The following is a 27499-nucleotide window of genomic DNA, read 5'->3' as shown; positions in this document are numbered from 1 at the left end:
GTCAGAAGCATCTGGCGGGGAGAGCTGTGATTCTCGAAGGCTTGTGCTGCAGTGGAATTGATTGGTCTTGGAGGTGCTACTGGACTCTTTTTGATTTTGCTACTACAGACTAACATGGCTAACTCCTCTGAACCTTTACAGAAGCAAACTGATCTCCATATCAGAAGGAGCTGTTTGCATCTCCATATCAGAAGGAGTTGTTTGCATCTACTCTGCCCTCCCCTCTCCTCCTCTATATCTGACCAGTTTCTTTTGGCCCTCCATGCATCTGACAAAGAGATCGGTGATTCTCGAAAGCTTATGCTACAATAAAATTGGTTAGTCTTAAACGTGTTACTGGACTCTTTTTGATTTAGGTGACAAATGTATCTCTCTCTGTATTTATGAAATTCCAATGCATTTCAGAATAAACTAAATATGATCTGATTTTAAATCACTCGTAGTTTTGATTGAGAAAAGTTGAGATTTACCTTTTAATGCATTCATATGTTTATTTTAAGTATGCTTTTATAGTCTAGTATTTTGCTTAATTTAAAGGATTAGTATTTATTTCAGTAAAGAATAAAGATTTTAACTCTAAGGAAATCTCAGTGCACCTTGACGGGAAAGATCTGAAAATTAGAAGAACCCACATAAATCTTACTGAAACAGGTTCTCTAAAGAGAGATCTTCATTTTTGGACCTTATCTGAAGCTCTGAGTCTATCCATAATTTTGGAAATAAATTTCCATGCTGGACAGTTCAGAAGCTCTAATAAGGTACAGATAAATCCGTTACAACAAGAGATGGAAGAGGAAAATTAAAACTTACTGCTTTTCTTTTTAGTGCTTCCACGTGATCAGATTTTGATAATGGTATTGCTGGAACTGAAATTTGTTTTGGGGACTTCTGATCTTTGGAGAAGGTCTCTGGAATTCCTATGACCGAATCCTCCTTTTTAATGTCTTCCTTTTTTCTTGGTTCTTCAGCTTCACCTGTTACTCGTTCAAGCTTGATCTCAGGGAACTGGGGTATGTCTGGCAAGAACGGAGATCTGGTGTCATCTTCCACTATTCTTGCCAGTTGAGCCTGATCAGTACTTGATCTGGAAGAAACTGTACTCTCCACAGCCATCTTTGCCAGTTTTACCTGCTGAAATTTCAAATCATCCATTCGAAGCTGATCAGCAGAGGATGTCTTCACTATTTTTGCTTGATGCAATTTTGATTCATCCCTCCAAATGTGATCAGCAGATGGTATTTTGTCCAGTTTTGCCTGCTTAAATGTTGGATCTGGTCTCTTAATTTTACTAGTAGATGATATTTCAATCAGTTTTTCTTGCTTATGTTTCAAATCTTCCTTTTGAAACTGCTGTACAATCTTATCAGCAGATGAAGTTTTTACCAGTTTTACCTGCGCGATCTTTGTCTCCTCCTTTTGAATATGATAAGCAGGTGGTGCTTTGGCCAATTTCACCTGTTGAAGGTTTGGAACTTCCTTCTGAATTTGATCAGTAGATTGTGTCTGGGCAACTTTCCGCTCTTCATTTCCTTTCTGAGTTTCTTCAAGTGATGGTGTCATGGCTACTATGACTTTCAGAATTTTATCACTAGGTGATGTTTTTGCCAATTCATCTGCCTCTTTCTTTTGTATGACTTCTGAGATCTTATCTGCAGATGTCCATGTGATCAGTTTTAGGTCTTTCTTTGCAATCTGATCAGCAGAGGGAGACTTTGCCAATTTTACCTTGTGAATTTTTGAACCTTCCCTTTGAATACTCTGTATGATTTTATCTGCTGGTACTGGTTTTTCTAATTTTTCTTGCTGAGCTTCTAAATATTCTTTTTCAACAGTCTCTTGGACTTTATTAGCAGAAATGTCCTTTACCTTTTTTTTCAGCTGAAGTTTCAGATCTTCCTTCTGAATTTCTGGGACTTCTTTTGTTTTTTCCAGTACCCGGGAAGGTTGTGCTGCCGTCTTCTGCTGGGGAGATGACTCAGCAAGCTTAGGATGGCTTAGAGCAGAGACTGATGGTTTGGGTGATGATTTGGGAAGCACAGGAGATGTCAATTGGCCCACATCCCCAAGGTGTCCTGTTAATGCTCGCTGCATCTGGCAATTTAAGCATAGCCATTCTTGTACCTATAATATAACAAGTAGGATTACATTAATAAAGTATACATTGTGTTAAATTTTTCATATTATACTTATGGTTGAAAACAGCACTTCAACTTTACAAGTCATAATTTCTTTGGCTGTGATGTGAAATGTATATAAACCTTGTTTTACAAGTTTTGCGTTGATTTTTCATGAATGTAAAAATTGTCCAGAATATCATAGCCATCCTCTCTGAGAGGGTTAATTAGCACCATCCACTGGTTAAAAAAAGTAACAATTAATTTTCTGTCTTTTTAGTGAACCAAATAAGCATGAATATATATGCATACTGCCAAAATCCCAGTACAGGTGGCTTTTCAAGGACATTGAAACCAGCATGAAAAAAATAATGAAGAAAATAATAAAGAAAAGCTTCCATTTGCTGTTGGAGCAGGCCATATTGCATGGGTTTTTTTCATTCTCTTTTATCCTAAAGTGCTATACAAAGTGGATTCAGAATAGAAATGGAATTCTCTCTCAGCTTCACTGATTACAATTTAGCTGTACTGATAATCAATTCCAGCTTTCAATTTATTAGATGACTCATTAAATCATTAAAGTTTGAAGTACTGTCTTACATATACAGTTTCCCTCTGAATGCTCTTAACCTACTGTAACATCTGTTTAGCAATCACAGAACACATCAGATGAAAAGGCAGGAGCTGTGCAAAGACTGTGCAATTTTCTGCTTCCCATGGCCTATAGCAGGTTTCTCAGTGAAGAAAACCATGGTATTGAAAAAGTGCTCTGATAACAAATACTCTTTTCAGAACTGTGTGGCCACTTTGACTTGGTGACTGGTGCCGACCTAATTTTCCTGTTCACTGCATTCCTGCCCCCCCGGGCTCTTCCGAGATGGATTGAGAAAATTTTCTGAGTTTCTCTCAACAACACAACAGACTTCTCAAGAAACCTTTTGTTTTTGGGTCCTGTCCACCTTATACTTCTCTAGACTGGGACGATTTAAATAACTTACAAAAGAAGATGATAAAAACAAATGTACACACTTTACTTTACTGGGATTTTGTTGAATCTTATGCATCCCTAGAGAATTCAAAGTCAGTAAGAAGCCAAGTCTTTTTCAATATGATAAGGAATTCACATTGCCCAGGAATCATGTTTTAAAATAGCATTACAATAGGCCCAGGCAAGCATGATCTCTTCAGATTTCAGAAGTTAAGTAGGGTCGACCTTGGTAATAGGATGGGAGACCTCCAATGAAGACCAAGGCTGCAGAGGCAGGCAACAGCAAACCATCTCTGTTAGTCTCTTGCCATGAAAACCCCACCATGAGGCATCATAAGCTAGCTATGATTTAACAGTACTCTCCTTCACCACAACAGGACCAATGACTTTTGCTGATCACACTCCTGTTATCATTTCATGGTCATATGAGGAGGTAAAAAAATAGAGATTAGGTTCATGGCTGTTACAAAAAGAGGAACTACAAAATTTCATTAAATGTTTGATTGAAGAATTTTTTTCCAATTTAATCTTCCTTCTCTGGTTTTGTGGTCTGGAAAGGTTACTTATGGTTATGAATCCTGTTTAAAAACAACAGCAATATTCATGTTTTTTGATGAAAAGGCTTTTGATGGTGTAGAATGGGATTTTATGAAAGCAGTGTTGTCTCAGTGCAATCTTGGGGGAGTCTATTTACCACATGGATATTACTCATGTAAGAATCCAAGAGCAAGTGTTGTGGTTAATGGTGTATTATCAGAAGAGATAGCCCAGATGAGCCTGATCTTGTTAGATTTCAGAAGCTAAGCAGGGTCAGCCTGTTACCCAAAGAACAAGTCTCCTTGTGAGTAGGGGGAATTAGCAACAAGGATAAACTTGAGAGAGCGGGGTAACTGGGATCTTTTGTACCAATGTATATGAGGATCCCTTCCTCTAGAGAACACTTTCAATAAGGAGGCACATGTTCAATCAAAAAGGGTTTTTTATTTAAAATACTACAAATCAATTGCACACAAAACACACAGCACACACACAGAGCTAACTAGAACAAACAGGAAGGAAAGCTGGAGAGAGTTGCAGAGTTGATTTTATAGTTACCAGGTCCATAAGACTGAGAGTGTCTGAGGGGGAGCAGCTTCAGTGACCAGTACTTCATGGCAAGAGGAAGAAGGGTTCAGACATGCCATCTGAGGACGTGTGGAAGGTCCAGAACACACACACACTGAGCACATGGCAGTTAGATTTACAGCCATCTGGGCTCTGAGAAGGAGAAGGAAAGGGAACTGCAGCTAGAAGAGTACTCTTGGAATAAACTTGGGAGGCAATGAAGAAGGCCCCTTTCCAGTCACCTGCATGGAGTGTGCCATGTTTGTTTTCCTCCCAGAAGAGAAGGCGGACTTCACTTGTCAGAAGTGTAAGCTGGTCAGACTTTTGGAAGAAAAGGTTCAGAGCCTGGAGGAGAGGATCACCACCCTTCAGGAAATCAAGGAAGGGGAGGATTTACTGACAAGAGCCTGGGGGCTCTGCACAAGAATGAAGAAATAAGTCCAAGAGAAGAAGGAAGAGTTGATCTCCCGTCTGAGCCTCCTCTCAGTTCTGCAGTACAAACCAGAAGACTTGGACTCAGGCGACGCTCTGGTCCATTGGAGGTCAAGAATCATTTTGAGGTGCTTGAGATGGTGAGGGAGACGAGAGTGGAAGGAGAACCACAAAAACCTGGAGGAGGGAGTGAAGAGGGAATGGAGCCACATGGAAGTGGAAGAAAATAGAAGGTGGTGGTCATCAGGGACTCTCTGCTCAGGGGTATGGCATGTCATGTGTCCAGGTTAGATCCCGTCCTTTGAGAGATGTCTTGCTTGCCAGGAGCCAGAATTCAGGATATTACAAGCTGACTGCCAAAACTGATCAGACCAACTGATCAGTACCCATTTGTGCTGGTTCATGTGGGAACTAATGACACGGCCGCAAATACCATCTCAAGAATTAAAGAAGACCATGAAGCTCTAGGAAGGTAGTTGAAGACATTGGAGGCACAGGTGGTATTCTCTTCTATCCTTCCTGTCAAAGGAAGAGGAATGCAAAGGGAGCAGACCATACTCGAGGTGAATCATTGGCTGAGGTGGTGGTGCCGGCAGGAGCACTTTGGGTTCTGGGACCACGGGATAAGTTTTCTTAGAGAAGGCCTTCTAGCAGATGATGGGCTTCACCTTTCAAGGTCAGGGAAGAAAATGTTTGGAAAGAACCTGGAGAGCTTCATCAAGAGAGCTTTAAACTGATGCCGCAAGGGGAAGGGGACGATCAACATGGGGATTTCAATGAAGAAGTGATAACAGTGGGGGCCCACCTGGGTAGGGCAGATCAAACAAAGGTACAAGTTTACAAGTGCCTATATACCAATGCCTGAAGTATGGTGATAAGAAGGAATATCTTGAGCGTCTCTTGCAAACAGAAGGCTACAACATAGTAGGAATTACTGAGACTCGGTGGGATGATTCCCATGACTGGAATGTGGTAGTGAATGGGTACGAATTGTTCAAGAAAAACCAGAAGGGTAGAAGAGAAAGTGGAGTGGCATTGTATGTGAGGAGAGGGCTTGATTGTCAGCAAGTTCTGGATAATGTGGTTGACAACCCAGTGGAAAGTATATGGGTGGAAATAAGGAGAGGAAGGACAAAGTGTATTGTTGTTGGAGTGTGCTACAGACTGCCTGACCAGGGAGAGGAAATGGATGCTGCCCTCCTTGAACAGATTGGTAGAGTATCCAGACATCAGAACCTTATAATTATGGGTGACTTCAACTTCCCCGATGTGTGCTGGGAGACAAGCTCAGCAAAGCAACAAGACTCACGCAACTTCCTGACCTGCCTGATTGATAACTTCCTTTTTCAAATGGTGGAGGAAGCTACAAGGGGCTCAGCCATTCTAGACTTAATATTAAACAACAGGGGAGAATTGGTAGATGGGATAAAGGAGGTAGGGACCTTAGGGGGAAGTGACCATGTCCTCCTTGAATTCCAGTTGCTGTGGGGTGACTAAGAAAGTTCATAGCCAGACTTGTAGGTTAGATTTTTGTAGGGCTGACGTCAATGAACTCAGAGGCTTGATGAGAGTCATTCTGTGGGGGAGTGTGCTGGAAGGGAAAGGAACGAATGAAGGGTGGGCTCTTCTCAGGTATGAGCTTTTGCAAGCTCAAGCCCTCACTATCCGAGCAAGACGGAAACATGGGAAGGGCTCCAAGAAACTGATGTGGATGAACAGAGAGCTCCAGAATAAGCCAAGGGAGAAAAAGGAAATGTTCAGGAAATGGAAAAAAGGACAGACCTCTAAAGAGGAATATATGAGGGTTACTAGGTACTGCAGATCAGCCATCAGAGAAACCAAAGCTCAGTATGAGCTGGGTCTAGCCAGGGGGGCTCGCTACAATAAGGAAAATTTCTACAGATATGTGAGAAGCAAACGCAGGGTAAAAGAGGCAATTGGATTGCTGTTGGGAGTGGAAGGAGAAACTCTGATTGAGGTCAGAAAAAAGCAGACAGGCTTAATGACTTTTTTGCTTCTATTTTCTCCCTGAAGAACAAAAGCCTATCTAGAGATGGTAGTAGACATGACAGGACACCTGGGGGGCTAGTTGACATTGACAGAGAGAGGCACCTGGCTGCACTGGATGAATACAAATCCCCTGGGCCAGATGGTGTGCACCCAAGAGTGCTGAAAGAACTTTCTAGAGAACTTGCAGAGCCACTGTTCATCATCTTCAAGGCCTCATGGAGGACTGGAGATGTGCCACAAGATTGGAGAAGAGCGAATGTTATCCGAATCTTTAAGCAAGGGAAGAAGGAAGATCCAAGAAACTACAGGCTGGTCAGTCTGACTTCTGTTGTTGGGAAGATATTAGAGCAGATTTTAAAGGGATCAATCTGTAAGCATCTGAAGGACCGCTCAGTGATCTGGGGAAGTCAACATGGTTTTGTTCCTAACAGATCTTGCCAGACCAACCTGGTTTCCTTCTTTGATCGAGTGACGAGCTTATTGGATCTTGGGAATGCTGTCGACATGATTTATCTGGATTTCAGTAAAGCTTTTGATAAGGTCCCCCATGACATTCTAATGGGTAAACTGGAAGACTGTGGAGTGGACTATAGGACAGTTTGGTGGATAGGGAACTGGTTAGAGGACTGGACACAAAGCGTGGTGGTCAATGGTGTTTCATCAGATTGGAGGGAGGTGTCATGTATGAGCCCCATCCATGCTAATGTGAATCCTTCTAGGCTGAACCACTGTATCCTGCTGTAACTTAATGTCATTTTACCAGTGTCATAACTATTTCTTTCACAGGCTTCCACAGGTGTTTATCTGATGGACTGTAACAGCTTCCAGTGTTTTTGATCTTGTACTCCCGCTCAGACTTTGCTATGTCTTGTTTTGTAGTGACTCAACTTGATATTACAAATATGTGGAACGTTCTCACAGCAGGAGAGTGCCAAAACCTTGTTTGTGATTGGGAGGGGGGAAAGGAGCAAACTCGAATGTTAAAAGAGAAGTCTCTCTCACATGATGTCATTCCTATCCACTTTTACTCTTGCCGCTTAGATGCTTACCTTGCTTCTGAGTAGTCCTATGGACATATATATGGAAATGATCCGATTTCTGAATAAAAACTATTTAACCAAGAGCCTGTGTCTTTCTGCAATGGTCCAGGGATCTGTCTACCATATCCTGCCATCCATAGCCTGACAGGAGGTGTCCAATGGGGTGCAGTTGGGCTCCGTTTTAGGCTCGGTACTTTTCAATATTTTTATCAATGATCTGGATGAAGGGATAAACAGGCTACTGATTAAATTTGCTGATGATACCAAATTGGGAAGAGTGGCAAACACCCAAGAAGCTAGAGTTAAAATTCAACAAGACCTGAATACTCTGGAGAAGTGGGCGGTTGTGAACAGGATGCAATTCAACACAGAGAAGTGCACAGTATTACATCTTGGCCACAAAAATGTGAAGCACAAATACTGGATGGGGGATACACTTTGGGGTAGTAGTGCATGCAAAAGAGATCTTGGGGTAAGAGTGGGCTGTAAACTAAATATGAGCAGTCAGTGTGATGCGGTGGCAAAAAAGGCAAACTCAGTCTTGGGTTGCATCAAAAGGGCCATTGCATCGAAATCACAGGAGGTCATAGTCCCTCTCTATACTGCCTTGGTCAGGCTGCACCTGGAGTATTGTGTGCAGTTCTGGAGGCCTCACCTCAAAAAGGATGTGGACAAAATCGAGAGGGTGCAGAAAAGAGCGACGAGGATGATCAGGGGTCTGGAGACTGAGCCCTACAAGGAAAGGCTGAGGGCCTTGGGAATGTTTAGTTTGGAGAAGAGGAGATTGAGGGGGGACATGATTGCGCTCTTTAAATATTTGAAAGGCTGTCATTTGGAGGAGGGCAAGGAGCTGTTCCAGTTGGCAGCAGAGGATAGGACTTGAAGCAACGGGTTTAAAATACATGCAGAAAGGTACTGGCTGGATATTAGGAAAAACGTTTTCATGGTCAGAGTAGTTCAAAGGTGGAATCAGCTGCCTATGGAGGTGGTGAGCTCCCCCTCACTGGCAGTTTTCAAGAAGAGGCTGGATGAATACTTGTCAGAGATGCTTTAGGCTGATCCTGCACTGGGCAGGGGGTTGGACTAGATGGTCTGTATGGCCCCTTCCAACTCTATGATTCTGTGATCATAAATTAGATCCAATATTGAAACCCAGAACCTCTGAATTTCAACACAGTCCTCCAAAATATAATCTTAATCTGCACAAGCAGATCGAGACCTCCAACATGTATCAATTGGTAGATCATAAATCCCATACAGTTTGTATGGAGTTTGATACCAGCTGGATAATGTTTTGAAAAATTGTTCTTTACAATTTGCCATAATTAATTTCTTCACCAGAAGGGAGGGGGTAATAAGCTTCAAACAGGTACACCAACAACAACAAACAAAAAAGCACGCCTAATTAATTTCTTGGCTACTGTGTCCCAAACCCATTGCCATTCATCAATAAAGTTTTCTTCTTCCAATATCCTTTCCCATTTTAACAAATAACACAGTAATAGTGTTTGATTCAGAATTAATGGATACAAATTGGAATCTTTCTTGGTGTTAGTCCTAATATGATTTTTTCGTAAGAGGTTTTTAAATCGTTTTGCTGATACTTATTATGAAGTACCACTACAACATGTCTTATTTGAAGGAATTGATAAAATTGTTGGTTTTATTCCTTCTATCTTCTCTGTTACCTGTTCAAAAGATAATATGCTTTATACTTTGGCAAAACTCTCAAATGTTGTCAGATTAGTTTTATTAGGTTATATATAAATATAACCTTCGAGGTTTGTAATTTGTTTGAGAGTGTTCTACACTCGGAGGACCCCTCTTATTTGTCTTCTTGAAAACTGCCAGTGAAGGGGAGCTCACCACCTCCCTAGGCAGCTGATTCCACCTTTGAACTACTCTGACCGTGAAAAAGTTTTTCCTAATATCCAGCCAGTACTTTTCTGCATGTAATTTAAGCCCGTTGCTTTAAGTTCTATCCTCTGCTGCCAACTGGAACAGCACCTTGCCCTCCTCCAAATGACAGCCTTTCAGATATTTAAAGAGAGCAATCATGTCCCCCCTCAATCTCCTTTCTCCAAACTAAACATTCCCAAGGCCCTCAGCCTTTCCTCGTAGGGCTCAGTCTCCAGACCCCTGATCATTCTCGTCGCTCTCTTCTGCACCCTCTCAATTTTGTCCACATCCTTTTTGAAGGGAGGCCTCCAGAACTGCCCACAGTACTCCAGGTGTGGCCTGACCAAGGCAGTATAGAGAGGGACTATGACCTCCTGCGATTTTGATGCAATGGCCCTTTTGATGCAACCCAAGACTGAGTTTGCCTTTTTTGCCACCGCATCACACTGACTGCTCATATTTAGTTTACAGTCCGCTCTTTCTCCAATGACGTCATTGTCATCTGGCTGGGGAACATATATGCTGTGCACATGAGTGCGAAGTTTGAATTCGGTAAGTACCAGGCACCCCCCCACACCCATTGTCGAGGAGTTCTGACAACTCTCCTTGGGTTTCTGCCTTATGTTTTGTGCAGCCCTGATGACTGCAGGTGCTTTAGTCCTTTAAAGGTGCAAGACTATCTACATTTACCCACAGGGCATTTTTCTGTTTTATTGTGTGTGCGTGTGTGCATGCGTGTGTGTGCATGCGTGTTAGGTATGTCCAATATTTTTGTTGAAACCACCTGGTAACTCTACCCAGAATGTGCTGTTTTGTTTCTAAATATCATAATTCTCCAATATGAAGCTGCAGGATTTGAAGTTACCAAGAAGTCTGACAACATATCCCAAGGACTAACAAGAACCTGAGGCCCTTCAGCCATTAATCAGTTTATCACCAAATGCAGCTCTGTATATGGAAGTTCCCATTAGTCACCTTGCTTTGTAGATATTTATGGAGCTCTCCTCCACAAATCTGAGTAATTCCCCCTTAACACCATCTATTCTTGAAGCTATCACAACAGTCCATGGGCAGTGAATCCCACAATTTAGTTACTCATTGAGTGAATAAGTATTTATGAGGTGTAATTCCTCTGAACACATAATCTCCTGAGGGAGGGCAATGCGCACGCGCTAGCGTTTGGACGCCTTGTCTCCACTCTCCCGAGGACATCCAAGTTAACAGCTTTAAAAGAATGTAAACTGCTGATTGAAACTGCTGAAACTGATTTATGAGACGTCTGGCACAACAAGAAGAAGCTTGGTGAAAAGAATAGGTGAGAGGATAACAGAACTTGTTTAGTTTTAAAAGGGAAGGGAGGACGAGCCGAGACAGATAACATGGCGGCTACTGTGAAAGGCTTATCAGAACAACTGGCACAATTTCAAGCACTAATGCTTGACTCCCAGACCAAAATACAAACTTCTTTAACTGAGCTAACAGCAGAAATGAGAAATTTGGGCTCAGAGGTTAAATTGGTGGCAGGCATTGCATCGGAAGCCAAGGCTCTTGCGCAACAGAACAAAGTGGAGATTGACTCATTGAAAAAACAATACGTAGACTTATCCGACCGTAATAGGAGGGGGAACATTATTTTCTTTGGTATTTCTGAAGAAGTTAAAGCATGTGATTTAGAGCGGACCCTGGTGGGATGGTTATCACAACAGGAGCTGGAAATAGAAGAAGAAGATATTGAACGTGCCCACAGACTCCAAACAAGAAGAATGGGGGGGGAACCGCGCCCGGTGATAATGAAGCTTGTGAGGGAGAAGTTACAGCAGAGGATATTCAAAACACTCAAGAAAAATAAAGAGCTGACATTTAAAGGCAGAAGGGTTTATGTGAAGGAAGATTTTTGCAAAGAAACGCTTTATCAAAGGACTCAAATGAAACCTTTTGCACAGAAACTTAACCAAAGCAACATTAAATTCAGCTGGGCGTACCCAGCATCCCTGGTTATTTACCAAGAGGGGAGGAGGCTTTGTGCGAGGAACCCTGAAGAGGCACGGGACCTATTAGAAACTTTGGGAGTAAATGTGAGGAATACTGAGTCAATCCCGATGGATGAAACGCATCAACCTCGGCCACAGCAACCGGACTCTGAGGAAGGTCCATCTAACCGTCAGGACAAGAGGCCAAGACTGTCTCGAGACTGAGACATATTAAGGGAAGTATACAAACAAAATTAAAATAGTATTAAAATGGTTATTAATATAACTCGGGGAGTGGAGGGTGCGCTTACCCCAGATGTGTAGAGAAGGGATGAGTACTCATCCCCAGCTCATGGCTCTACACAAGGGAAGGGGAGGGGGAGGGAGGGGGAAGGGAAGGGAAGTTGGGTATACAAAGGGGAATATCAAACTAAATATCGGGCCAGGGGAACAAAGGGAAGGTAAATCTGAGTTTGAAAATGGATAAAACGCTACAGGTGCTGACACTGAACGTCAATGGTCTGGGTTCGGATTTAAAAAGGTATAAACTTCTTAGATTCCTTAAACAACAGAATATAGATATAGCATGGCTCCAGGAAACACATAAATCAAAGAAAGATAAAAGACCTTTATTCAGAGACCCTAATTGGGGGATTTTGGCAGAGGCACGTGGATCATCAAAATCAAGAGGTGTGGCAATTCTGGCTCACAAGAGGAATGATATAAGAGTAATAGAAGTGATAAGAGATGCTGAAGGGAGGTTCATAATGGTTAAATGCCTGGTTGAAAATAGATTAACAACATTGATAAACATATATGCTCCAAATATGGGACAGAAAACCTTTTTATTAAAGGTATTAAAAAAAGCGCGTAGCTTCTCTGAAGGAGAGGTAATTTTGGCAGGAGATTTAAATAAGGATTTTAATAAAGATAACATAATTAATTGGAAACAATGGGATCTGACTGAAGTACACAAAGTTCTTAACCTAGTGCCCAAACCCACATATTTTTCAAGTAGACATAAAACCACCTCATGTTTAGACTATGTACTTATAAATAGAATGAGTACCTGGGAGGTAAAAAGAGTAACCACCCATCCAACATGGATTTCAGACCACGCCCCGGTAAGTGTAGAAATAATACTAATGCATAAACAAGTTAGAAGACCATGGAGATACAACAACATGATTATGGCTAGGGAGGAGGACAAGCGATATATTACGGATCAAATAAAGCTATACTTCAAAGAGAACAGAGGAACAGTGGAGACAAATACACTATGGGATGCGGCTAAGGCGGTAATTAGAGGGCAATGTATTATGAAAGAAAAGGAGATAAGGAAAAAATGGCATGCCGATAGGGAAGGGAAACTACAGGAATTAAGTAAGTTGCAAGAGGACCAAATAAAGAAATTTTGCCCCAATAGACATAAATTAATTAGGGAACTGCGGAAAAAACTGGATGTTCTTGACTCCATGGCATTATGGAAAAAGCAGGTTATGGTAAAAAACGAATACCAGAGAAATACACTTAATTCAGCCAAGAGATTAGCAAATTACCTGAGAAGGGAAAAGGAGAGACAAAGGGTGAGGAGTATTAAGATAAATAAAAAGGTGACACAGAATCCAGAGGAGATAAAAGGAGCATTTGAGAAATTTTATAAAAGTTTATATGAGGAAAAAGAGGTGAAGGAATTTGAGGAAGAGATAGGGACAGTGTTAACGGAAACTGAACGAAGGAGGCTTGAGGAGGATGTAAAGTGTCAAGAGATTGAGCAGGCGATAGGTAGCTTAAAGACAGGTAGATCTCCAGGGTTAGATGGTTTTTCAGCTGAATTTTATAGGGAAATGAAAGAGGTATTGATCCCTGAATTACAAGAAGTATTTAATAATATACTAAAAGGAGGAAAGGCCCCGGATACCTGGAGGAAAGCAGAAATAACGGTGATTTTGAAACCTAAGAGAGACCCCCAAGAAGTGGGTTCATATAGACCGATTAGCCTGCTGAATCAGGATTATAAACTCTTTGCCAAAATATTGGCAAATAGACTTAAGAATATTATTCAGAAAGTGATAAAAGAGGATCAATACGGTTTTATGGAGGGTAGAAACATTGCACACCCAATAAGAAATTTAATCAATGTCTTGTGTCATAGTAAATTTAGGAAACTGGCTTTATTAAAATTAGATGTTTATAAAGCTTTTGATACACTGTCATATCAATTTTTATGGACAGTTATGGCCAAATATGGAATTAGTCAATCAATTATACAAGTATTCCAGGAAATATATAGAGAAGGCACAGCGGTAGTTAGACTCAATGGGGAACATACCTCACAATTCTCAATTCAGAGAGGAGTTAGGCAAGGATGTCCGCTTTCCCCGTTCCTCTTCATAATGGCTATAGAACAACTAGCTCAACGCATTAGGAACTCTGGGAGGATAGAGGGATGTCAAATAGGCAAGGAAGAAATTAAATTAAACTTATTTGCAGATGACCTGATCATAGTTATATCTAATCCGAAAGAAGGAGTCAAAGAGACAAAAATTATATTAGAAGACTTTGAGTTAAACTCAGGATTAAAAGTTAATATGGCAAAATCAGAGATAATGTATATTAATGTGAGGATGGAAGAAAGGAAAGCGATACATAAATGGACAGGAATAGGTTTAGGGGTCAAGAAATTCAGATATTTAGGGATAGATATAGTTAAAAATGTTAATAAGATGGTAGAGAGGAATTATAATCGGACGTGGAACACAATATTGAAAGAAATGAGGAGGTGGGGCAAGAAGACATTAAGCATAACAGCTAGGATTAATATAGTGAAAATGTTCTGGACCCCAAAGTTATTATATTTGTTTCAAACGATACCTTTAGAAATCAATAGACAAAAAATTAACAGTTGGAATGCGAGAATAAAAGAATGGGTCTTTGGCAGTAAAAAAAGTAGGGTTTCTAGATATTTCATATATGCTCATAGATCTGACATGGGATGGGGTGTCCCAGAACTGGGGAATTATTATGAAGCATTTCAAATAAAAACATTAATGGAAATAGGGGAGAGAAGTGAACAAAAATGGGTTAGAATCGAGAATGAGGCAAATAAAGGGGTTGGAAGATTTGGAGTATTTACAGGAGGAAAGTTTAAATACAGTATGTTAGAACCGGGACCGAGAAAAACAGCATTAATGATTTGGAGGAAATGGCAACCGAAATGGTTAAAGGGAGTATCTAAACAAGTATTATTAGAAGCATTGGATGAGGAGGAGGAAGATGAGAAGTGGTGGAGATTACTTAAACAGAAAGGGTACACTAGATTGCAAGATATACTATGTGGGCAGTCACTTAAACCATTACAAACATTACATGATGAAATAGGAAGGCAATATTGGTTGAAGCTAATAGGTTTACATAATAGACTTAAAAAGATAATCGAAAATAGGACTCTGACGGCGGGGGAACCAATGGAGGAGTTATTAAAGGTGATGATAAACACAAAAAGAGGATTAGCAGGCAAGATATATAGAAGGATGATGTCTGATAAAGATCGGACAAGAACCCTCCTTCAGGGGAAGTGGAGCGTAGAAATTAGTCTAGCGGATAGAAGGGTTGACAGAATTATAAAAGGTATACAGGAGATAAAAGTGCATAAATTCAGAGAGCTGGAATTGAAATTCTACACGAAGTGGTATAGAACCCCGGCTATATTAGCTAATATGTTCTCAAGACTAAGTTCAAACTGTTGGCACTGCAGAAATGGGAAAGGATGGTACTCCCATATGTGGTGGGAGTGTGCAGAAGTTAAAGCTTTTTGGGAGAAGGTAACAGAGCAACTTTATAAGTTCTTCGCAATAAGACCAAAGATAGACCCAGAATTGATGTTAGGTAGTACTTTAGGTCATAAAGATATCAGAAAAGAAGGACAGGACTTATTTAAAGCAATGGTGCTAGCCGGTAAAGCAGTAATAGCATTTGGTTGGAAAGACAAAACTAAGTGGACGGAACTAAACTGGCAGGATTATTTATTTGAATACATTCAATCAGACATTATAGCCATAATTAATCAGGATGAGTCATGGGAATTAAGAATAGGAAAGATTAAGGAAAAATGGCATTTATATTTAAAATGGGTCATGGAGGGTCAACAACGGGACGTTCGGTGGAAGCTCCTAAGCTTGTGCCCCTGGCTAGAAAGGATGAGTAGCTAAAGGGAGGGCGGGAGGGATAAGGGTATGGGGGGGGGGAAAGAAAGAAAAAGAAAAGGAAAAAAATAAAAAAAAGAAAAAAAAAACCTAACAAAAGGAGGTGCTAGAATATCCACCTCTTTTTTTTCGTTGTATTTTGCACTGAACATACAGCCTAGTGAAGATTTCTAGAGGACTCAAAAGCTTACTCACAATTTTGTGATATTTGGTTTGTGTTAATAAAAGTGACCATCATTTCATTGTATGGGACTTTAACAAAAAGAGTAAATGATATCAGGTGAAGTTCTTCACTGTTAGGAAATGGCTGAATATTTTAAGTGACTTCTGTTTTAGAAGAACTGCTTCATTTAGATCTGTAATTCAAAATTGTTTTTTTTTAATTACTTTATAGCAAACATGGGTAAAGGGATCCTCCATCCAGAGTGAAAAAAATTCAGTGCCAATGACTGGCATGTTACTCAGCAAGATGGAAAGAGCATGCTTTTATCTGGCTGGCTGGCTGCAAGGAAAGAGAAAACCTGAGGAGGAAGAGGAGAATTCACCCAACTTTGTGACATGTTGCATGTAGTATTTCACTTATAGTGTATGGCCTATGGGCTGTTAAATTTGAATAAACTGAAACTAAACTGCAAAAAAAAAAAAAAAAAATAAAAAAAATAAATCCCCCTTCAGAAACTCTACTCATAAAAGAGAGTTTGATGAACAAAAAAAAAAAAAAATGAACACATAATCTCCTAACACATCTATTCTGGCAAGAAATTAGGGGGAAAGGAAACTCCATGGATGGGGATAAGACAGAGCTGGTAATCGCTTTACTTTGACAGCTAGCTATCTGACTGCCCACAGTCACATGACCAGGCCGTGTCCTTCCCAGGTTCTTTCAAGGAGGCTGAGAATTAGCCACCTGTGACCTGTTGCATTGACTTGCATCCAGGACAAAGAAGTAGGTCATGCAAGCTTAATTAAGCGTTATCGAACTAGTGACAATTATTCTGTCAGTCTTAACTGTCTAAGACATACAAGGACAAGGAAAGCACAAGTTGCAGTCACCTGAGAAGCAATGAAAATGATTTTCATTTATCATTTATTCCAGCTAGCCAATGGCTCTGCTTCGTACACCATAGCAATATCTCTTGCATTGGTCTATTCCATGCTATCAACTCTGTTTAACGCTCCTTTTAGACCCCCTTACCATCTTTACACCATCTAACTCATCTGGTCCTTCCCGACTAAGCAGGCCTGAGATGCTGCCAGTGGGAGGCTCACTTCAGAGCAAACAAGCCTACAAACCAGGCATGTGGAGAAAACCAGTTACATCGGTACCCTGCTTTTCTCCTACTGGGGTATACAATTCAAATTCATCACAATGGATAATTTAAATATTGCTAGCTGTGGAAGCAAATTACAGAATTAGGCCTGATAGGGTAGCATATCTGTTATTCAGAAGAGAACATTTGACTGCTCTGGCATTGGATATGTGGGAAACGGGGATCTGATGAGCAGAAAAATGGCACCCTTGTGCCAAATCTGAATCGCTCCATCCTCGTTCTCTCCGCAAGCCTGTAGCTCATCTGGCTGCCTTCCGTACGGCTGCTGTTCTTTCCACTCAGCCACAAATGCTGGCAGTTCTGCTGGACTAGGACCTGACAGACCTTGGTTCAAATCCTGCTGTGTCATGGAAGCTGGCTGGGTGACCCTGGGCCAGTCACACATTCTCAGCCTCACCTGCGTCCCGGGGGTTATTCTAAGGATAAAATGGGGGACAGGACAATGACGTGAGCCACTTTTGGTCCCCACTGGGGGGAAAAGCTGACCGGCTTATTCGGCTGAGGCAATCCCATATCCTCAAGGAAAAATAACAGAAATTAAACAAAAGCTAGAACTGACCTGGGATTAAAAACAAAGGCAGTCATTAAAGTGAACAACTTTTCAGTCAAACAGAATGCATCATTTAAAAGCTCTTTCTGGCAGCTATCATGTTCAAAGGCATACATTAGTGACCAAAAGAAACTCTGCCTACATGTGCATTAATAAGCTATTTGTTTTTATATAGCTTGTCAGAAGTAACTATGGCAACAAAATATTTTCAGAAAAATGCATTTCTGCAGCATCACCTAATCTGGTGCTAACACCTTTTCTGTGGAACCAGGTGAATCTTCTTAAAGATGAAGCCCCTGGGCAGCTGCAGGGCTGGTGTCATTTCATATAACAAATGCCACTTTCCCCAAGACGGCAGCCCCCCCAAGGGTATCTCATGTGGGCTGCTGTGGACAATATCTATGCAGGCACACCATTTGTACGGACCAATGTGTGGGCAGTAAGCATGACTTAAAAGTCAGCCGCTATAGTTGCTCAGTATAGGACTGCTGCGTGCACTACTCCCTATGTGGAGGCTCAGGTTCTTGCAAATTGTTGTATGAAGCTTCCTGTTACTATGGACTGCTGCTACGCGATCTAACGAAGGCTGGGTGAATATGAAAAAGCAACCAGGGAACAGATGCACATTTAACCATCTCCTCTAATTATTTACTGACTTCTAATATGCTTTCTAAAAGTTCTAGCCCAATCCAGCAGCTCTGGTACACATATAGATCTCAGCCAAGCAGAAGCAGCCACATTCATTCTCATGCCTCGAAAAGCTCCATGCCCCAAGTGGGTCTGGATACTCTAGCATTCTATGTCAAGGAAGGAAATCTATGAATCTGAGCATGGAAGGCCAGTTGAGAACCTCTGGGTAAAAACAAAAGGAGAAAAAATAATAGTGATATAGACCACCATGCCAGGTAGAAGATTTGGATGATATATTTCTAAACAGGATTACAAAACCTTCAAGGAGACAGGACATAGTAGTCATGGAACAGTCAAGTAGGGGGGGAGCAGGCATTGCCACCTGCTTTGCTCCTGGTCTGAGCTGGGTGAAGGGGGATGGGCATCGCCACCTGCTCTGTTCGTGATCCCAGCTGGGTGAAGGCAGAGGATGGATATTGCCCCCTGCTTCCTGCCTGATCCTAGCTGGGTCAAGTGGAGCCAGGCATTGCCACCTGCTCTACTCCTGATCCCAGCTGGGTGAAGATGGGAAATGGGCATTGCAACCTGCTTTGCTCCTGATCCCAGAAAAAGCTGAAAGCAGAGGGCAATACCAATGAAAATAATTTAAATATATTAAAGGTGTATTACAAAGAGTAATGCTATAGATATATAAAGTGCAAAGTGCTACAGGAACATAATATAAGCTGAAATACAGTAATATACTTCTAAATATGAATATAAAGGAGGACAAAATTTACAAAATATCCATAAGTCAGCAGCAATTACAATACACTGTTATTTTCCATTGCACGTGATGGGTATAGCCAGAATGGGTGACGAAACATCGGCATACTAATGTAACAGGTAAGTACTTGAAAGGAATGATTCTTCAGTAATCAAAATATTTTCTTTATCTTTCTTTTTCCATATGAGAGAGGCACAAGGACCCCTGCGACTCAACAAGGAGCCAGCTAATAACTTGCTTCGTTAATCCTTCCTCAGGAGTCGTATCAACAATCAAACCCGGAAAAAAAAGAACCGCCTTGAGATGCGGCCGACATTTTTGCAGTGCATGATGTACCACCAGAGAGTCTGGGTGAAGGCAGGGGGTGGGCATTGCCACCTGCTCCGCTCCTGATCCCAGCTGGGTGAAGGTGGTGGGCAGGCATTACCACCTGCTCTGCTCCTGATCCCAGCTGGGTGAAGGCGGTGGGCGGGCATTGCCGCCTGCTCCACGCCTTTTCCAGGCCTGGGCTTCCTGCCGTGGCGCATTCTCTGGAGGTCTGGCTGCCTTATCTGGGCTTCCCTCCTCAGCAGCGCCCTCTGGAGGCGCACTAGGGTAGGAAGTGAGATGTCTTGAATACGGTTAGCCGTTTATATAGAAGGATGGTGTGGTTGGGCTTTTATTGCTGGGTTATAAGAGCAAGAGAAGAGCCAGTTTTTTGGCAGATGCAACAGACTAAAAAGAAGACCCCACTATAATTCGTAAGCAGCGTTCCAACAAGGCTTGAAAGCAAGGCCGGCTTCTACCGAGAGAGGAAACTCATCTCTATGCACCCAGGTACTCTTAAGCAGTGGCTCTCAGCCTTTCGTATCTTATGTTCCAACAAGTACTCTATCAAAGGACCTTGCTTGGTCCCACCACAATAGAGACAAAAGCCTACTGTTCCCAAGAAGGGCCTTCATATATTTATAGGCATTTTAAAATTATTACCCGAATTCCAAAAGTCACAGGTGGATAATCTGTGACTGTTAGGGTTGGCAGGAGACAGCAAGTCACGCTTACAGGTCAACATGGAGATTGAGGGAGAGCGAATTCTTAGTAACTGTTATGAAAACGCCGTGTCCCACCTCGCGTACTTTTGCATACCACTGGTTGAAAATCACTGTTCTAATGGACTGCAGAAACAAGAACCCTCCCCAGAGTCTACCGAGTGGGATGGGGGGAGGCATCATACTGTCAAGGCACGCTCAAGTGGCAACAACATGGAGAAAAACTAAGAAGTAATAAGTATAGCAACATCAGTTTGGTGTAGTGGTTAAGAGCGGGGGACTCTAATCTGGACAACCAGGTTTGAGTCCCCACTCCTCCACTGGAAGCCAACTGGGTGACCTTGGGCCAGTCACAGCTCCCTCAGAGCTCTCTCAGCCCCACCCACCTCACAGGGTGTTTTGTTGTGGAGATAATAACGACATACTTTGTAAACCGCTTTGAGTGGGCATTAAGTTGTCCTGAAAGGCGGTATATAAATTGAACGTTGTTTTTGTTGTTATAATTACTATTAGTATGACCATGCTGCTGCTTCCAGCAATGAAAAACAACATATGCTGTCTAAGTGTGAGTCATAGAGACAGGACTGTCATCCTCAAAGAAATAAAGGACAGCTGTTACAGCAGACTATTAAAAAAAAAGAACTCTAGCAGAGGGAACCTGATAATGTGATAACAGAGTAAAACAAATGCCATGTTCCCTGCTCAAACTGGCAAACAAAAATCCAAACATGTTGAGTTGTGCTCTCTCTCTCTTGGGAAGAGGGGCTCATCCTTCTCTTCCTGTCTTCACTGCTCCAAGAAAAATCCACTCGGAGCAGGGCTGTTGTGTGTCGGGGAATTTTTTTTTAAAAAACAAGCATAATGACATTATAATATTGCTGTAAACATCATTATGCTTGGTTTTTTTTTTACAAAACCCCCGATACACAACAGCCATGCTCTGAGTAGACGTTTTTTTGTTTATGATTTATGACTATGCCCCTCTCCCCGGTGGTCCAAATCGCTGTGCCTGGGCTGATCCAGGGCTGAGAGGCAGAGAGTTTTCATCACAAAAAAGGCACATCTGGGAAAGGAGGGGGATGAAGGGGAGGAGGAGGGGGAAGGGGAGGGAGGAGCTGGGAGGCGGACAGAGAGACCAATCAGCAAGCAGGGTCCTGCGGTGTAGGGGGGAAAGAGGGCAGAGGGGAGAAAAAGAACGGGAAATTCTGCACAATTGAAAAAGCAGACTCAGAACTGCCCTGAATAAACACAGGCAGAAAATTTGAAGAGAAACCTCGAAAACGTTGCACTGAAACCTGAAGGGGGAGTTAAGTGTGCAGAATTCAGAAGCAAACCTGAAGCAGTAGGGACCAGAACTGGTGAAAATCATATGTTCAGAACAGGCCCAAGTGTACATCCAATAGAGTTAGTTCACACAGGGGAAGATCTATACTTTTTGACAGCCACTTTCTATCAATCTGTCTGAAAATGGAAATGTTCTCAGCCAGCTCTCTTCCAGCACCTGTCATGTGAAATCAAATGGAAAAGCACATTCAGAAGAGAGAGTCGTAACTGGAATAAATGCTCTCTTTCCAATCAGCCCCTTCGGATAAAATTCAAAGTCTATTCCACACTTGTGCTGTTGTGATAATGAACTGAATGGCTCTTCTAACTCCATCTCAGAGACTCACTGTATGTAGGAAAGCAAATAGAATTCAGACAACATGATCCGTAAGAGGTCTTCTCTGAAGAACATAAAATGTCTAGCTTTTAAAAATAATAATGCTTTGAAGCCACTTCAGTTGTGTGTTTCATCTTCAAAGATGCTCTCAGTTGTCTAATTACCAGAGTAAAATAACCTTTTATTCAAATAGAAGAAGAAAACAAAAAAGACAGCATATGAAAATTAAAAATGCCTGCGATCCTAACATGGCACAATAATGAGCAGACCAACTGAGCTAAGAAGAGCCTGGGAATCCAAACACAGAGGGCAACAGGCACGTTTCACACGGACATATGTGCGCACATTTGAAGATTATAACTGTGTGCAGTTCAGGGATATATTTGAAATCACAGCTCATCAGAAAAGGAACTTCTTCATCCACTCCTCAATATGCTGTTTGCAACCATCACAGGATCAGGCGGCCACTGGTTTTCAGCGGCAGACTTCTTCCACAGATTGCTGAAGAGGCCTTCTGAAGGCCCAGCCCCAGAGAGACTGACAGGAACAGCCCGGCCGGAGAGGCTGCCTGAGGCCGCCACCCCCCCTCCCCCGGCTCCTGCTCCCTCGTGATCCCCCCTGCCACATCCCTTTCCGCCCACCTGTCTCACTGCCTACCTCTACCCTCGCTGATGCTCAGGGACAGCAGCAGCCGGTACTCCTTGCCACCAGGTTTCCCAGGTACCCCCTCTCACTCCCCTCCCACATCAGAGTGCAAGAATTCTTATTGGGCACTGCTCCCCTAAACCCCAATCAAAAACAATAACCCTTCCTCCACTACCAGTAATGGTGTTTGAGTGGGTGAAGGAGCTCAGTCACAAGCTTGGAATGGATCGTCACAAGTAAGAGGGCCATGTGGGGGCTTGTCTACTGTCGGCTCCTGCCCCCCCAGGGATCCTGTAGCCCCATACATACACCTGTCCCTCCTGTTCCTTTCAGCTCAGAGCAAACAAGGGCCACCGTTCTAATCTGGGAGTTCAACTAGGGAGGGCCCAGAGCACGATTGGGGTTTAGGGGCGCAGTTCTCTCCTGGGAGTATTTGTCCATGCCTTGACCAGTGTTAGAATCTGAGCCAGAAGCTCTATAATTAAGAGCAGCAGAGGAGGGGTCGCTTCTCAGCACTGGGTTGTTTTGGTAGACAGCAAATGGGACCACATGCACGTGAAGTTATGCCTTGTGAAAAAGCAGGTGTGCCATGTGTTCTTTGCGTTCTTTGCAGAAGTAGGAAGCTGCCATAAGATTTTGTAAGATGTTTGGAATTCATCTTCTCTTTCCCCCCTTCCTCTCAGAAGAAATGCAGTGAAGGGGAGGGGCCACGCTACAGGGCAGCCGTCCTTTGCTGCCGGATGTCCCTGGTGCCAGGACTAACTGTGCTAGGTCTGACTTATCCTCAGGCATCTTCCTGTGTCCAGGTGGGCAGAGCAACCAAAGACAGCAATTGCCCAGGGCCCACCACTAGGGCCACGGTATGTCCCACCTGGCACCGCCATTTCCCTCAGGTGTGGCACTGTGTGCAGGTACAGGAAGAAGGAACATTGGCCAGTGGCGTACAGGCAGCGAGAAGCCTTTCCAAGGGCCTGGGCCCATCTCCTCAGCTTCTGTCTACTCGCTACAGATCTGCGAAGATCTTGGGCCATCTTGGGCCATCGCACGGTCTGTGGGCCAAGGAGCACTGAGAGCGCTGAGGCAATTGATGAGTCTGCAGCTGGCATAGGAAGCTCTGCTGCCTTCCCTCCCACTGGCCAGGACAGGAGAGCCCTTTCGGGAGGAGCAGAAGGTATAGGTGTGTGTTACCTGTGTTTAAAACAGAACCTGCTTAATCCCATGCTTGGGAGTCCAGCCTGCTGCAAGTAAAGTTAGATATGCTGTCCAAAACAAAGAAGAAGTAGGAAATGGCTTCACTGGCTAACCCAGTGGGCAAAGGGGGCCTGTGGCTGCTGAGAGCCAGTTTGGTGCAGTGACTGAGAGTGGCAGGACTCTAATCTGGAGAACCGGGTTTGATTCCCCACTCCTCCACTTGAAGGGACCTTGGGTCAGTCACAACTTCTTGGAGTCAGCCCTATCCACCTCACAGGGTGATGGTTGAAAGGATAATAATAACATACTTGTAAACCACTGAGTGGGCATTAAGTTGTCCTGAAGGGCAGTATATAAATAGAATGTTGTTGTTGTTATATTCCTGTGACCCTAACATGGAAAAAGCTAAATAGCCCTGGCCCTGTAGCTGCATGGTCGGGGGCTGTGGCTAAACGGGGGAGCCTTTGCTTGTAAAAAAGGATTAACTTAGAGCTGTGTAACCTGCTCATGTTAAAAGACTGGCTACAGCAGCAAAAGATATCATCCATTGCTTCTTTTATTCATCTGGGGCTCAACAACAACAACAACAACAACAACAACAACAACAACAACAACAACAGCGCTTATATACCACTCTTCTAGATACATCAGTGCCTCACCCAGAGTGGTGAACAAGTTAGTGTTATTATTGTCCTCACAATAAAGCTGGGGAGCTGGGGCTGAAGGGCTTACCCAAGGCCACCTGCTGAGCTCATGGCAGTAGCAGGATTCAAACCAGTAGAGTGCGGATGTGCAGCTGAACCATTTAACCACTGTGCTACAGCAAATGCCATTAAACTCTTCAACGCCAAGGCAGCTGCGTAAAGCTTATAAGGGGTGGGCTTTTGGACTGATAAACCAGGAGAGTCCTTTGATTTAATTCTTCTTAAATTCCTATGTTCCATCTCTAGAGTGCCAAACCGTGTAGTGGGGTGGCCCTCTGGGCCAACTTGAGAGAATCAATCTTGGGCTTGGACAAAGGCCGTTAAAGTTAAAACCATACACTCTATTCAAGAGAGCTATCTTGGCTTGATTAGAGAGGACTCTGTTTTCCACTGGGATAAACGTGTAGAGCAATTATATTTTCTTGGACTCCCTCCACTCAGTCACTAGATAGGAAGCCATGAGCCTGATTAAGGTTTATTCAGGTATGATGATAACAGCATGATTTGTAGAGTATGATGCGGTTGCCTTCTTCAATTTGTCGGTATTCTTTCCTATGACCGACTTCCGATCATTCCTATTGGACTGTTCCTCAGTATAGGCATGCCTTTATGTTGGTGCACTTCAATGCCTGTCCATTTAGAATTTTGCAAAGGGAGGTATTGAAGGTATTCTGGCAGAGTATGTGTGTAGACAGCCTATACCATGTGACTTCTGAATGCAGCTATTTTTCTAAGGCTAGAAATCTTTTAATATTTCTTTTGCTCCAAAATATAGATCATATGGAGACATGACTTCTCTTATTAGAAGAGAGTAGTAGACCCATCACTCTTTCAGTTGTGAAATTTTATGTGTATATGATTGATTTCACAGCTGTTTAAATGAACAGTTTTTAGATTTTAGTAGCTTGAAACTAATAAGAAGCAGTATGAGGCAGAGAGAGAGAGAATGTGAGTAAAAAAGTATCATGAGATGATGTGAAAGATCTCACAAAGACCCAGTTGTGTGGTGCTGGTGAGGGACTCTCATGGACTTGTAGAGAATCCCTCACTTTCCCCTTTATCCCTCTCCCCACACTGTTTCCTCTTTCCCTCCTCCTGGCAACCTACATGTTCTCACCTTTCCTTGCTTCCTCTTCTTCCCACTCACTTCCCATCTTCAGCTATATTTATTTATTTACTTAATTTATTCTCCACAATGGGGCTCACATAATTCTCTTCTCCTCCATTTTATCCTCACAAAAGGCCTGTGAGGTAAGTTGGGCTGAGAGTGTATAAAAGGGCCCAAGACTACCCAGGGGGCTTCTACAGCAGGGAGGCGACTAGAAACATTGGCCACGACCCCCCCCCCCCCCGCCCCACTGGCTTTCATAGAGCGGCGGCTGCTGAACAGTAGCCGGGCCTGAGCGAGTCGCCTGATGGTTGCAGGTAGGCCTGGACCCAGGGAGTCTAAGTGTAGCTAACTGTAATTTATCCCTACTTTCTCCCAACAAGGAAGCTTTCACAAATCGACAGTTATTTGGTTTTCAGGTATGATGTAGTTTGCAAGGCACATGTCAGTCAGTCAGTCAGTCCATTTATTGGCACAAAATGAAATTAAACAAACCTCTATTTAAATACACAAAATACAACCAGAAGTTACATCCTCTAGTCCTTCATTCTCATAGCAATTAGAAGAAATCTCACTACTACTGAGAGGGCAATATGGGGACACTGATCCGATAAAAGGAAAGAAACCAGCTTCGCTTCGGGCAGGCCCTGCCTATTATGCAAAACAGGATCAATTAGCACTTCCCATATTTGGACATAAAATTCACATTGGAGCAGAATATGAGCAATTGATTCTGGTTCCTTATTATTGCAGGGGCAGTTTCTTTCATGATAGGGTAATTTGGCAAATCTTCCACAGAGTACTGCAGATGGAAAAACATTAAATCTTGCTAACATAAAAGCATGATGTAAATGTGGGGCTGTGCTGGACGCCCCATAAGCTGCAGGGGAGAACAAGTTTTGTCTGCATGAGACCACAGGGTTTCTTTCTCAAAGAGTCTCTGTTTCAAAGATCTAAATACTTGAAATTCATCTAACATAAAGAGATAGTCCAAAGATATACCAGTTGACTGTATTTTCCTCAGAATTAAATGAAACCAGTTAAATGAAAATGAATCTGACAACATCAAAGAAATATAGCTACTAGGTCCTGCCCTAAAATGGAGGCGTAGCCAAAATTTCAGGGTCAACAGCCAGGCTCTAATCATCCGGAGACCCTGCCCTGTCTCCAGGCACACGAGCAAGGCTTACTTTTAGTGACTACGAGATCACAGGTTGAATGAAGTTTTCATTTTTAAGCTTGTGCTCTTGTCTCTCACTTTGGTTTGTGCAGAACTGAATCCCAAATGGATTTTTCACCGACACAAACACCCCGAATAATTTGAAGTGCTGAATACAAGCGAGAAGTCGAAGCATGACAAAGAGCCCCGCGATGACGCTAAAAATAGGAAGTCTCGAGAGAGAGTGCGAGTTCCACGCTAAGAACCTGTGATTTAATAATGTGACTCTCATGAATGGTAAGGGGGGGGGGAATGCACTGGAAGGGCTATCAGTCTATTTTTCACATATCCATCACATCCTAAAAGAAACACACACTTTTGTATTTCATACCTCACTTATACTACTGCAGCAATATACAAAGAAAAGTCTATACAGTAACAAGTTAGTTACTGTTTCTGTTCTCCAGGGATTGCCATATTCTGTTCTGTGCAACCTGTTTTGCATATCAGACAAACACACTCCTCATTTTATAGATCAAGCACATCCATTGTTCTACGAAAGTTATCTTTCAGCAGATGTGTTCTTGGCCCTTGCCCTTCCTGGCTGACGAAGGCTGCCAAAGAGCAACTAGGGGAGTAGGTAAGGGGAGTGACAAATGGTTCCTTGGGAGTGGGAATTGTACCCCACCTCCCATGCTCAAGGGGTCAGTAGTCCGATCTGTGCTGAAAAAACCCTAGAGGCACTTAGGTGCCCTTGTAAATGCATAATTTGCGATGTGGTCTTAGAATGGTAGTTTAACGGAGAAGACTGAAAGCCAGAGAGACGGGAACAGGGAGGGAGGGAGGGAGGGAGGGAGGGAGGAGGGTATAACATGGGCGGATGGACAATATGAAACACACACGCCGAGTGTTCGCAGTGTGGCATTCAGAGCACTGGTTATTCTTGGCACAGGTTTATTTAGATC

At 42.8% G+C, this 27499-nt stretch overlaps 1 protein-coding gene across 1 annotated transcript in view; it reads right to left on the bottom strand.

Annotated features, from left to right (window-relative positions):
- Nucleotides 1-27499, bottom strand: part of PCLO (piccolo presynaptic cytomatrix protein) — a 303767-nt gene that overhangs the window by 198751 nt on the left and 77517 nt on the right. The window contains exon 4 of the mRNA XM_055000594.1: nt 811-2121. Within this exon, the coding sequence (XP_054856569.1) occupies nt 811-2121 (1311 nt within the window). The remainder of the gene's footprint in view (nt 1-810; nt 2122-27499) is intronic.

The sequence above is a fragment of the Eublepharis macularius genome, chromosome 16 (assembly GCF_028583425.1).
Source record: "Eublepharis macularius isolate TG4126 chromosome 16, MPM_Emac_v1.0, whole genome shotgun sequence".
Classification (NCBI taxonomy): Eukaryota; Metazoa; Chordata; class Lepidosauria; order Squamata; family Eublepharidae; genus Eublepharis; species Eublepharis macularius.
This window is presented reverse-complemented; position numbering and strand designations above follow the sequence as displayed.